The 13,898-nt window shown below is 30.9% G+C and overlaps 1 protein-coding gene across 3 annotated transcripts in view; it reads left to right on the forward strand.

The window, feature by feature from the left end:
• Positions 1 to 218: 218 nt before the first annotated feature.
• LOC143064506 (ATP-binding cassette sub-family C member 3-like) overlaps positions 219 to 13,898 on the forward strand; it is a 31,418-nt gene continuing 17,738 nt past the window's right edge. Inside the window, exons 1-15 of one of the 3 annotated variants that reach the window (XM_076237377.1) lie at positions 219 to 364; positions 1,961 to 2,134; positions 2,565 to 2,699; positions 3,758 to 3,886; positions 4,523 to 4,639; positions 5,613 to 5,674; positions 6,552 to 6,689; positions 7,068 to 7,301; positions 7,629 to 7,812; positions 8,586 to 8,906; positions 9,843 to 9,980; positions 10,868 to 11,014; positions 11,575 to 11,659; positions 12,212 to 12,281; positions 13,040 to 13,166. In XM_076237377.1, the coding sequence (XP_076093492.1) occupies positions 326 to 364; positions 1,961 to 2,134; positions 2,565 to 2,699; positions 3,758 to 3,886; positions 4,523 to 4,639; positions 5,613 to 5,674; positions 6,552 to 6,689; positions 7,068 to 7,301; positions 7,629 to 7,812; positions 8,586 to 8,906; positions 9,843 to 9,980; positions 10,868 to 11,014; positions 11,575 to 11,659; positions 12,212 to 12,281; positions 13,040 to 13,166 (2,100 nt within the window). In that variant the 5' untranslated portion in view covers positions 219 to 325. The remainder of the gene's footprint in view (positions 365 to 1,960; positions 2,135 to 2,564; positions 2,700 to 3,757; positions 3,887 to 4,522; positions 4,640 to 5,612; positions 5,675 to 6,551; positions 6,690 to 7,067; positions 7,302 to 7,628; positions 7,813 to 8,585; positions 8,907 to 9,842; positions 9,981 to 10,867; positions 11,015 to 11,574; positions 11,660 to 12,211; positions 12,282 to 13,039; positions 13,167 to 13,898) is intronic. The other 2 variants (XM_076237378.1, XM_076237379.1) reach the window with 2 other exon arrangements.

A 13,898-nucleotide genomic window follows, 5' to 3' on the forward strand; every position in this document is an offset into this window, starting at 1 on the left:
TTAAGTTGGAGATACTTATTACTTTTTCACAATAAAGAAAACTCCTTTAAAATAACGAAATATAAAAAACATATATATCTATTTACGATAAATACTACGATTGTGCAGTTTGCTGTAACTATTGTTTAAATAATGCTGAACATATGCAATTTTTATTTACTAAAAAAGGTGTATAAAGAGGTCAAAAACCTGAAACTATTATAAGGCTCTGTTGAATATGAAATGAAAAGACACGCACTTGTTTTACCTGCGGTCAACAGCTGATACAAATATACAAACAGTTACTTATAAATACGGCAGGAATGAAAACACTGTATTTCTAATTATGACATTTTTAGAATTTTGTGGAAACTCGTCATTTTGGGTGAGTTATTTTGTATTGACCTCCAGAGAGGTCCATTTCAATTGAATACGTTATTTTTCAAAGATCACTTACTTTTATTTTTAGAAAAAAATACATTTAAATGTGAAGGTCAAGGTTTATTTAGATGTCGTAAAACCATTCATAACCATTTAAAAAAATACAAGGCCGCGTGTTATAAATATAGAACAAGGCCTTATAGTTACCTGTGATTGTTTTGTAACATAGTTCCCTCTGTCTAGAAAAGTATTTCTCTTGAACGAAATAAATAATTTTGAATCTCATTTTAAAATTTGAGCAAGCTCTTAAAAAAAAGCTATTAGCAAAGGTATTATTGTGTTAATGCATGCACCGTAGTTATACGCATGTTTATTTCAATCATTCGTATATGGCTTACTGTTGTGTGTCATTTACATTCACAAATATGATTGATATATGATTCCTCGCGAAGAAGAAAAGTTTGTTTCGATGGAAAAATGGCTATATCCCGAAATAACTGTTTTATATCGAATTAACTGAACGTTAAAACTAGAAACATACGAAGAATAAAAAAAAATTCAGGAAATCATTGCTTCCGGTGAACTAACATCCCTACGGAATAGAGTGATTGAATTCGTATTTGATTTTATATAGAAATATACACTGAGGTTTAATAATAATCACTGAAAAATATGGGATGCGGGATTCAGCAATCCGACATCAGAAATAACCAACAGAAATAATAATAAAGATAAAAAGGCTGAATATGATTGTCTAAAAGCCCACCGTGCATGACCATCATTGGCAGTCAAATTAGGAATAAGACATTTTCGTCGTCGTTTAAAGGGGCACTAGCTGTCAAATTCATGTTCACCGATTTGACTCAAATTCTCATATTTGATTTATAACAATGTAAAACATTTATCCAAACTATCAAAAATCTAAAATAAACAGTTTACAGAGCATGGGGTAGATAATATATAGGTTCGTTTCGTATGAATTTTAGTCCAGACGCCATCGAATTACCTATCGATTTGACCTCAGATGACCATATAAGCGATGTAAACATAAATAAAGATATGAATAGATTAAACCAACACGTGCAATTGAATTTTTATAGGTCTGTTTGATTTTATTTGATAGATTAAAAATAGATGTTTCTCATTGTTTTTAACCGTATAAGAATGATTTTATGTGCATCGAATTAGTAATCAAATGATTTACTGTAGTTTCACTTTCATTGTTGATATTCTTTTTCTTTAAAAAAACCAGCTGTACACGTATAATACATGCGTTGTCAATCTCTAGCTAGGGGTTACATTGAAGTTCACATGAATACTGATTTAAAGAGGTCGACTCATTCACTTGCAAGTGAATTACTAATTATCAATGTTTCTTAGCGTAATTTGACAAAATTGAACCTTTTTGGCTGCAAAAAGCGAATTGTTATTTCACTATTTCACTTTCATTATTGATTGAACAGAAAAAAAATCAAACTTTAGATTTTCTATATATCTCGTAGCTAGTGCCCCTTTAACAAAACAATTATAAGTACAAAAACAAATCGATAAGACACTCACGATTACTGCATACGTAGTGGTACAATATTTGTATTTTTAGGACAATGAAGTATTTACTAAAAACAAACCTAAGTTTACAGAATGTTTTATATCAACAATACCTGCTTTAGGACCTGTAGGATGGCTTGTGTTAACGTTCATATTCTATGTGACAGGATTAAAGGAAACGACAACGTCTTCAATCCCATTTCATGCCACTAATGTTGTCAAAACGGTGAGAATTTTGCTTTTTAATTTTTCATACTTGTATATGTAAACAAATTATATATATGCTTGAGGAACAAAAACAAGTTTAACCATGGAAATATTCAAATTCAGATGATTAGTTGTCAAATTTTACTAGATTCTACACGTAAACTTCCGATACATTGAAACAAAAAAAAATATAATATACAAGGTCTTCATAGTGGGAAAGTAAATACAAATTGTTAAATTTACAGCATTTTTTGTTCTGTATTCTTTTTTTCTTTTTTTTTATTGGACTTATCATAATGTAAAATATTTGAAAACGTTTTCCTGAATAAAATTGCAACTTATTTTAAAATTTCACTGTTCATATTGCTCCAAATTTTGATAACTCGATTTAGCAGGGTACTTATAAAATGAAATTAAGAAATATTTTATTCTATTATTTCTATTTACAGGGTATTTGTGTGGTGCTAGCAGTATTAAGCCTTTTTACTCTATATACTAACAATACTTCTGGTTTTAAATGTGTCGGTGATGATGCTATACCTACCTCATATACAGTTAGTTGTGCACTTATAACAGCAAGTTTTGTAAGTATTTCTTGGAAGAAAAAAAAAATCATTGTGTGAGCCATGTATAGAAGTTAATATAAAATAAATCAGCAAATTACATGAAAGCGCTGTAACCACAAAAAAATCACTTAGATAAGTCATTTTCTTCACTCTTTTGGAATGGGCTATACAAGGACACCAGATTTTGAATTGATTTTGCCTACATGCTATAAAGAATTGGGATTACTAAATGTAGATATGTAGCTAATGTTGTATAAACGTGCTTAAAATATTTTTCAATAGTTATAAAAGGTATCAGGTTTATAATTTGGCGCACATTTCGTCTACATAAGACTCATCAGTGACGCTCAGATAAAAAAGTTATAAGATTAAACAAATAGAAATTGAAAGAACACTGAAGACAATAAATTCCAAAAAGTTGTGCCAAATACGGTTTAGGTAATCCTTACCTGGGATAAGAAACCCTAAGTATTTCGAATAATTCTCACTTTAACCAATAGTTAATTTATAAAAATGACTATATAATTGATATTCATGGCGACATCGGAGTGCTGACTACTGGGCTGGTGATACCCTGGGAGACGAAACGTCCACCAGCAGTGGTATCGACCCAGTGGTGTAAATAGTTATAAAAGGTACCAGGCTTATAATTTGATACGCCAGACGCGCGTTTCGTCTACATAAGACTCATCAGTGACACTCAGATCAAAATAGTTAGAAAACCACTTTTTGGATCGTGGTATTTCATTTTTGTAATTGTTAAGCGATTGATGACAATTGGAAGTAGACTATGGTCATTACAAGAGTGTCCATACCTTATTCATATTTGATATTTTATAAAAGAGGGACGAAAGATACAAGAGGGACAGTAAAACTCATAAATCGAAAATAAACTGACAACGCCTGGCTAAAAATGAAAGAAGACAAACAGACAAACAATAGAACACATAAGATATAGTCCTATAGTTACATTCAAAATAAATCATACTGCATGAGGATACTTTACTTCTTTATTAAATTTTTATGTCCTATACTTATATACAAAAAATGATGTACAGACAAATTATATATTTCAGATTTATGTGGCCATACTTACGCAAATAAACAGAAGGAAAGGTGTAATATCATCTTGGTTGTTGTGGATATTTTGGATATTTGTTGTCATATGTTGCGTTGTTCCTTTACAAGATAATATTTTATATCAAGTAAGTTACGAATTAATTGTTGAACTCAGTGCGAGTTGCTTTGCTACAGACAATTACATTGTAATGGAAAATACAATCATAAAAGATTACGTTTTGTGATTTAATTTTAAAAGTAAAGAGATATGGCGTGATTGCCAATGATTCTGACAACTTCAATAAAGAATGAAAGGACAAATATGTCAAATCAATAACATTGAAAGAAACTAAAATGATATTATACGTGTAAAATTAGTACAACCAAACTTCAAACATTTAAAATAAAACCGATCTAATTATAAAGGTATTATGTGTTGGGTTCATTTTTATCCAATTCTTTCATTAAAGTATAGGTTTATTTCACTTTGAACAAGAACGGTTTGGTTTTATTCACTAATTCTTTTTCGTAGGTTAGTTATCATCGAGTTTTCCTGAAACTGGATTTTCCCCCTTCTATGATATCTTGAAAATCTATTTCTGGACATTTTCTAACTTATTTTCTCTTCGAATGAGGTTTTTCATCTCTATTATCAAATATTTTTGTAAAATCAAAAAAGAACATATTTGTGTTTGAGCCAAACATGTCTTTGTAGTGAATAACAGTGTATAATATTCAGTTTCGATTTGTTTTAGATATAATTTATACTTCTACATTTTCAGCCAACATGTATAAGTAGTATATTGCAGTATATCAGTTTTGGATTTTCGTGTGTTCAAGTTGTACTATACAGTTTAGCTGATAGTCCGAGTGTTTATGGATACGAAAGAATAGGAAAGGTATATTTGACTATCATTACTAATTTTTGATGTTAAAACCAGTATTATATATATAAACTCATCATAGTTACCAATATTAAACTTGTGTACGCTAGACGCGAGCACGCCCGTTTCGTCTACAAATGACTCATCATTGATGCAAGTATAAAAAAAAGATAAAAAGGCCAAATTAAGTGAAAGAGCAGTGAAGACTTAAAACTCCGAAAGATTTAAAAAAAAAGTAAGACATTAAATCTATTCCCTAGGTAGAAAATCATTAGTATTTCTAAATAATATAAAGTGAAGTAAAAAAATAATTTATAATGGTGAAATCAATGATAATTTATGTCAACACTGAAACGGTGATTACTGTGCTGCTGATACTCCTTGGGGAGTAAACCTCTACCATTTTGGATACCTAATTTTAGGATTTCGGAATTCTCTCCCATGTCTTTCTTTTCGACATTTATCCTAACAAAATAAAACACAAATAGAAAAGAAATTTGTGATCGCGTAATGCTGAACTGTTAGTGTGTTAAAGGGGCACTAGCTACGAGATATATTTATAAAAAATCTAAATTATTTTTTTTTTGCTCAATTATTAATGAAATGCAAATAGTGAAATGATAATTTGCTTTTAGCTTAATCTATTTATATCTATATTTATGTTTACATCGCTTATATGGTCATCCCTGACTTTCAATGTCAACTCGATAGTTAATTATATGGCGTCTAGATTAAAAAACACACGAAACGAAGCTACGTATTTTTATGCCTGTGACCTGTTTATTGTTTATTTTAGACTTTTAATATGTAATAAATCAAATATGAGAATTTGATTGAAATCGGTGAACATGAATTTGACAGCTACAGCCCCTTTAACATTAAGTGTTAATTCTTTTACCGTCACCGAATGTTACAATATAAATCATTTAACCTCGTATTAAATATACAGAATGCCAGGGTAAATTGTTCACATGTAATTTATTCACAGCCTGTGTGCCCAAAGTCTTATGCCTCAATAATCTCAAAGCTGTTTTTCTGGTGGTTCACCCCGTAAGTATTATATCTATACTCTTCTCCAATTGTCTTTTTTTCATACAGTGAGTGCATCATCCTACAAAATGCTGGAATATATCATTTATATTCTCGGTGCGTCATTTGAAAGTTCAGATATACAAAGATCTAGAATAAAGGGTAATGATTCTGACATAAACATTGGACCAAAGTATTTTGAATGAATAGCTCAATCTGTAAAACTGTATTGTGGTTTGAATAATCATGCAGTTGTTATTCGTGAATACCGAATTAATCTAATGTGCATATATACCTATTGAATCGAATGTGGCATTAAGTAAAACAAATAAATCGAATGTTAGTTATCACTGATTCAAAATGCTGTCATACACCTACCGAATAAAACCCTCTGGAAAAGATATATAGATGATTTCTGTTTAGTTTTATATTTTTACTATATATGTTATTGCTGCTTTGTAATTTGTTTTTAACAGAAGCAACATTTTGAATACGTCGGCTAAGTGATGAATTAAGCGATTCATCTTTGATATAAAAAGTAAAATCACAAAAATACTGAACTTAGAGAAAAATCAATTCGGAAAGTCCATAATCACATGCAAAATCAAATAACAAAACGCATCAAAAACGAATGGACAAGAGCTGTCATATTCCTAACTTGGTACAGGCATTTAAAATGTGTGTTGTACTAGATATGCAGTTGTAACAGAACTAAGACCTTTGTCTGTTCAATTGTTGGATGTTTGGTTTGATAGTTTACAATATTTTATGAATTAAATAATACCAAATATTCATTAACATACTTCAAACTTGTCTGATAAATGTCATTCCCAGAACAGTAGATATCGGAGGCGTAAACGGATATTCCATTCAATACTACTGCTTCAAATATTTACAGAATTATTCGGACCTGTTATAAACGTACAATCAGCAAAGACGACCTTTGGGATCAACATCCAGAGCTTCAAGCTGAAAAAGTAGTGAATGATTTACAGTTGTTGTGGTCGAAAGAAGAAAATATTTCAATTCGAAGGAGGTATTTGTTTTTACTGCAGCGTCACGAATATTTATAATAATGAAACGCAAAATCAATGACAAAGAAAACATCACAATGCATTTGGACAATGTAATTGAATATATTTCAATTACCGGTAAGAAATTGTTCCGACGTAAACTTATTTGATTATTTTGATTATTTTTAAACTTTGTTTTGGGAAAATAGATAACGGAGACAATATACACAGCTCTTTACCAGTTATATTATAACCACGTAGGAACTTCAAATTCTATTTATCTAAGATAATGTCTGTCTGTCTGTATGTCTTTGATGTGTGGTTTCTGATTACTCCGATATTATCCTCTTACTTTTTATATGTATGATGTGCATTACAGTATATTTTGTGGCATATTATAGAATTCTTCAAGAGAGCAGTTTGGTCAGAAGTGAATACAATAAGAATGGGAATATTCCGGGAGAAGAGACGGCCTTGCTACAACGAAGTCTCTCTAACGAAGAAGACGATCCAAAATTGGAAAATCCTTCTCTTTATAAATGTTGTTTTCAACTTTATGGACTAGAATGGTTTCGTGCAGCCGGCCTGAAAATTTGCTGTGATATTTCTATCTTATTACAGCCTTTAATTCTAAAGTAAGTAATTCAGACGATTTTTCAATGCAAACTCATAGACAAATCAATTTGACTAAAAGCAGTCTAAATTTATTTCTCTTTTACTAAAATTTTCATTTCTGCAACTTGTTGATTAGTTTAAGTAAACAATGACAACAAAAGAACTGGCTATTTTACTTACATTATAACTTGAAGGGAGTGTATTGATACTCCGACACCTTAAAGGAGAAACAGTGGATTATTGGATCTTCATTTTCATTGACTGTTGAGATTGCACCTTTCTAATTTAACAACAACCATTAAATATATTACATTTATCAAATACACATTATCGTAATTTTTTATTAGGCTAATTGTGAACGAAACAGAGAAGCCAAGTGAAGAAAGAGTATTGTGGTATGGAATAGTATTAGCAGTTCTCATATTTTTGCTTGGACAGTTGGATGCGACGTTCTATATTCATTCATTACAGCTAATGGTCACACTAGGTTTAAAGGTCAAAACAGCACTTATAGGTATCATATACAGGAAGGTAATTGAATTTTCATGTGATTTGTTCGTTTGATTGCTTTTTTTTATGTTTACAAATTGTTTGTACATGAATCACACGTTTTAATCTTATCAAACATTATACCAAGTTTTGAGTTATTTTCTTAAACTTAAGCTTAAGAAAGGATATACGAGATGTCAAAAATTGTTTGCTTGGCAGTAAACAATCAAGAATATTACAAATTCTAACATCTAACATAACCGTTGCCAGTCTACTAGTGTACTGCACCAACGAAATACAGAACTAAATAACATGTTTTTGTTTTTGACGGACATAACGCGTTCTATGTAATATGTCACGGAGACTAAATATTGATAGTATTATTTATTATAAAACTAAAAAGTCCAAATAAACCTTCTTAAAAGGTAAGTATTGCTTCGAGATACCATTGTTTACGTTATTATGAAGCAATAGTTGTTGATCAGGTCTTGAATAACCATACTGTAAATATTGTCATGTCCAGGACATGTTCCGAATTCTATATCACATTTTATCCAATCAAATACTGTATCATATTGCAACCAATCAGAAGGGATATTTGTAAAGTAATAGTTTTAAATTTATGTGAATATCGAACGAAACTAACATTTTTCTATGTTGTTTCTTGTGTACTATTATTTGTCGGTTTGTCTTTTTCATTTTTAGCCAAGGCGTTGTCAATTTATTTTCGATTTATGAGTTTGACTGTTCCTCTTGTATTTTTCGACCCTCCTTTAATAGCTTTGCATCGTTATTTTAAAAACATTTTATTTTAGACTTTAAAAGTAAACAACAGCGTGAGGAAAGATTATACTGTCGGAGAAATAGTCAACCTTGTTTCTGTCGACTGTCAACGTATTCAAGATGCTTTCACATTTTCACACGAAATGTTATCTTACTTTTCTATACTGACGTTTGGATTGTACGAGCTTTGGGATGTCATGGGTACTTCAACAGTAGGATGCTTGGTTGTGATAGTTATTCTCACATCTCTAAATGCTTTGTTTGGAAAATTACAAGAGAATTATCTAAAGGACATTTTATATTATAAAGGAAAAAGGTGTAAACTACTAAATGAAATCATATTTGGAATGAAGGTAATAGCAATTAATATGAAAAAATTACCCGTACTTTTTTTTGGTTTGGTTTGGACTAGAAGAATTATGCATCTCATTTCTGCCAAATCATGTTATCATTCTATAAATAAACGAGAAGTGAGATAATCTTCAATGAGAAAACAATCTAAAGGCACAATGAAACCGTAAAATATCGCTTGAAGACAACATATAATTAACTACCCTAAGTGTCTATAAAAGATGTAAACTCTAAATCGCCTAGACAAGATATGAGGGAACAGTGATGACCAAAGAAACAGTTAAATTTTACTCTTTTTTTTGTAAAATTAACATGATTAAGTAGATTTGTCTTCGCTGAATCTAATAATGCTTTCAATGACAAGTAAGAATGTAATGACACCATTAAGCTCCTTTCCACTAGTTTAAAACATTTTGATTATAATTTGTCATTCCAATATGATCATATGATTTCCGCAGTTATGGAAAAGTATGTTACCCTTGTAGATCATCTGATATTACCTCTGATTCTTGTGGTGATCGTGATTGCTCATGTTGTGTTTTGTATATCGTTGTTTATCTTTTGATCGTTTTGGTTTTAACATGGCATTATCAGTTTGTTCTCGACTTGTAGGTTTATATATCTCCTTTGTATTTTTAGTCTCTCGTTAATGTGCCTTTCAAAACATTTTGTGCGATAACTTAAATAATTTGCTTCTAATTTATCTTGTTACTTTTTTCGAAGATGATAATAACTATTTCTTATATTTTATAACACCTTACAATGGAACTTTTGTACCGTAATGGGATTTTTTTTAAGTTTATGCAATAATGAAATGTTAATTCATTTAATGAAACTATAATACATTCAAAAGAAACAAAATATTAGTCTACAATCGTAGTGCATTCACAGCACAGCTTTGTTTTTCTTTTACTGTTCTTATGATGGTTTGTTTATAGGTTATAAAGATGTATGCGTGGGAACCATATTTTTGGAAGAAGATACGAGGCATCAGATTAAAAGAAATGGCTATATTACGCAAAATAGCACGTGTAACAGCATGCTCTATTGTTTGTGCAACACACAGTCCTTTTATGGTAAATAATTAAGACCAGTTATACAGAGGTATATATACACATATAAACGTACCGAAGTGATTAAAGTGACAAAATTTCATACAAAGTTGGAAGTTTTATACATGTGTAATGGGGTTGCTTTCCCTCCTTAATACAGGTAGAACATATTAAGCCAGTCTTAATCAACTGAGCTAGAGAATCGATTCTTTAACGCGCTAACTGTCACGCAGGCGACCGGGTTCGAATCCCGGTGGTGACGATATAAATGTGTAAAGTAGATACATGCCCTCCGGTTACATTTGGCGCTCGACTAAAAAATCCCCGATGGTTATCTGGAGTAGTGGTTATCTGGCCAGGGTTTGTGTTGTTTAGAGTCACATATAAAGATATGATGACTCTTGTGGTTGGGTAATAATGTAGCGGGGTTGCTTTCCCTCCTAAATACAGGTAGAACATATAAAGCCAGTCTTAATCAACTGAGCTAGGGAATCGGTTCTTTGGCTCATTTGGTTAACGCACTGACTGTTACGTAGGCGACCGCGGTTCGAATTCCAGTGGTGACGATATAAAGTTGTAGAGTAGATACATGCTTACCGGTTACACATATATTAAACGATGTATTCAACTCATACTCGATCAAAGTCTAAATAACAATATAAACGCGTGTCCAACGTAACTGAAACGTTTAAATTATATCAGTGAATTTAGTTTCATATAATTCAGTTTTAAAATTATTTGTATCTTGTTGTAGTTTGGCAAGTTTACGAAGGAGTTTTTAAAGTTTTTAAGTAAAAACAAGTTACAAGTATGTAATTTTCAATTCCATTGGTATCATTGGCATTTTAAATTGTAAACTATCACATACCAAAATAGGCCCACAAGTACAGCAATTTTGGTCAATTTTTCAGATGAATTTTGCCATATTGCTTATATACACCTTGACTGTTCAAACAGAACCATTCAGCGCTGGAAAAGCATTTCTTGTCTTGTCCGTCGTAAATATATTAAGTTTTCCCCTCACAATGATCCCGTTTGTTATCACTGGAGTTATACAGGTGAGTATTAGTTTAATCAATACAATAATAAAAAAAATCTCAAATGTGCAAATAAGTTCACGTTTGACCATCAATACAACAGGTGTAGAATTTGGTCTACATACAATCATTATAGTGGTGACGAAATGGTGTTCGCCGATCATTAGCAATTATTCCATAAAATATGTATTTGCACCATGTTTTGTACTAGACCGGCAACCTTATCCTATTTTTTTAAAGCGGTTAATCATAAGTTAATAGTCCGAAAGGAAGACATGTTATTCTACCCAAACCTTTTATCATGACTCTGAGTCGACTAGACTTTGCTATCACCTCTACTTTTTGCTTACTTTTTGGAGAAGCTGCAATTAACCATTGTTTAAGGCTTACGCTATATTACAATAAAGTCTTATAACTATAAACATACACATTTTAACGATTCCTTGCTGTTTAAAATACCGTTTTAATAAAGAATATTCTTTTGAAAAAATGCATCAAGCCTATCTAATCAAAAGAATGCAGTTTCATTGATTTATTGGAAATACATACACATAACTTTTTTTTTTTATTTTGCACATTAGGCTTTTGTTTCCATCAAGAGAATTCAACAGTTTTTATTGACAGATGACGTCAATCCACAAAATGTTCACTTCATTTCACATTCGGGTAAGCTATTTTGTTTTATCTATATCAATTCAAAATAAAATAATAAAATTTTCAGTTTATGTGCGGAACCAAACAAAAAGTAAAGCCATGTACAATTAATTGACACCCAAAACTGAATTAGGATCAATTGATGGGTCAAAACAAAACTACACTTGATGTTGATGTGTTTCATTAGCTGATTTGTATTTTGTTTTACATTTCAACCTGTACATCATGTCTTTAATACATACACTTAAAGTACATAACAAAATCTAAAAATTTCATTTCTTATTCTATTTTAGGCTTTCAAACAACACAAACTCATTTATTATTAAAAATATAAAATCAAAATTGATTATTATTTATATATATATATGTATTAATTTCATACTTAATTTTTTTTCTTGTACTTCATTCGTGTGATATTATCTGGTTTTGTAGTTGCTTTTTAGTCCTAGTTCTGCATATCCCTGGCGAATTGTCGAGTGTTGGTACATTCAATTATCTTCCGAACTAGTATATTAGCCACTCAAAATTTTTGCTATATAGATAATCCTGTTTTGAAAATTTTAGATTACGCTGTATCAATACAAAATGGTAGTTTTACCTGGGAAAAGAACACAGAAAGATCAACATTAGGTGGGTATGTATGCACAAATATTTGAAAATATAAGGAAAGTCCTAAAATCGTAACCGATATTCAATAAAGGCTGTTTGCTTCTCTCGTTTTTGAAGTTGTGCTAGATATTCGGAGTTCTCTGATTTTATCCATGTTATGGCATTAAAAATATTTACACACTAACCCCTATTTTTCTTTTCATAATATCATTACCTAAAATTCAAAAAGCAAAATTTCACAAACTTTTGTAAAATCGTTTTTACATAGTATTTGAAACGAAAAAGGTGCTAATGATAAATGTATAAAAATCTAAAGAGAATCATTTCCCGCCAAATTTTCAATGGCTTATATCTCGAATACCAGCTGATGGACACGCAATTTTATCTGCTTTTTATGTATATACAATCAACTTATTACAGTATTTCAAAAAGCTTGTTATTTTGAAACGAGTAGCGAACATTCCTAACAGAGAAATTAATGTTGGTCAGTGTTAAGTGAAATGTTTATTAAATGTTTCATTAACTTGTTGTCTTTACATCGACTTTGGTGTTTTTTTGCCATTGCGTTTTCAGATTATCTAGAAATGTCTCCTTGGTATTTTCCGTTTCTATTCAACCTTAAAAATAGAAGCATATTGACTCATATTTATAGCGCTTGCAAAGAAATGAAAGTAGAAGTATATGTCTATCATAATCAATAATATGGATACAACATAAAAAGTCAATTTTTGTTATAACACTTATTGGCAGTTATTTATAGTATTCCATGTTTGGGTCTTATAGGATAAATGTTAATATAAGGGAAGGAAATCTAGTTGCGGTTGTTGGTCATGTTGGATCTGGGAAATCGTCCTTTATAGCTAGCATCTTAGGAGAGATGGAAAAACTTGCTGGTGAAGTCAGAGTCAAAGTAAGTTGAGGTTTACATATGGGGTAATAGTATGATACTTAAGACATGATTCACATTTTCATTTATGAAAGTAAAGCTATTCTTTCGATGGGAATATTTACACATTGAACTGATATCGAAATATCTGCTAACGAAAAAATGTCTCACCGCGAATATGACTTTTATAGAAATATTACCACCACATGAATAGAAATACATTGCCAGTCACTAACAGAACAAATTAAATGTCACGTTTCTAGATTTTAACACCCCGCCCTGTCTCTATCAAAGTCACAATGTATAAAAAGTAAACAAATATAGGTTAAAGTACGACATTCAACACGCAATTGTGGTATACATCTAACCGTCAGAAGCTATAAAGGGCCTAAAATAGATAATAGTTCAACAATTCAATCAGGACAACAAACTTATCTTAAAAAAAACCCGAGAAACGAGAAACTTCTATGAATCCCACCAACAAATGACAACCACTGAACAACAGGCTCCTGGCTTAGGTTAGGGGGATAAAACTGCTGCAGGGTAGATGTTTCAACATGCACCAACCTTCAACTTAACCTGAAACAGTAGTGTTATATAACAACACAAAAGGACACACTATAAAATACCAATTGTAATGGCTTAACTCGATCAAAATACATTTAAACAAAAACATACACTGAACGAATAAGTTTGATCTTTTACACAACATAAATGCAATATTAATAGAAAAAGATAAAGGAACAGCGTTACAAG

Source organism: Mytilus galloprovincialis, chromosome 2 (genome assembly GCF_965363235.1).
Source record: "Mytilus galloprovincialis chromosome 2, xbMytGall1.hap1.1, whole genome shotgun sequence".
Classification (NCBI taxonomy): Eukaryota; Metazoa; Mollusca; class Bivalvia; order Mytilida; family Mytilidae; genus Mytilus; species Mytilus galloprovincialis.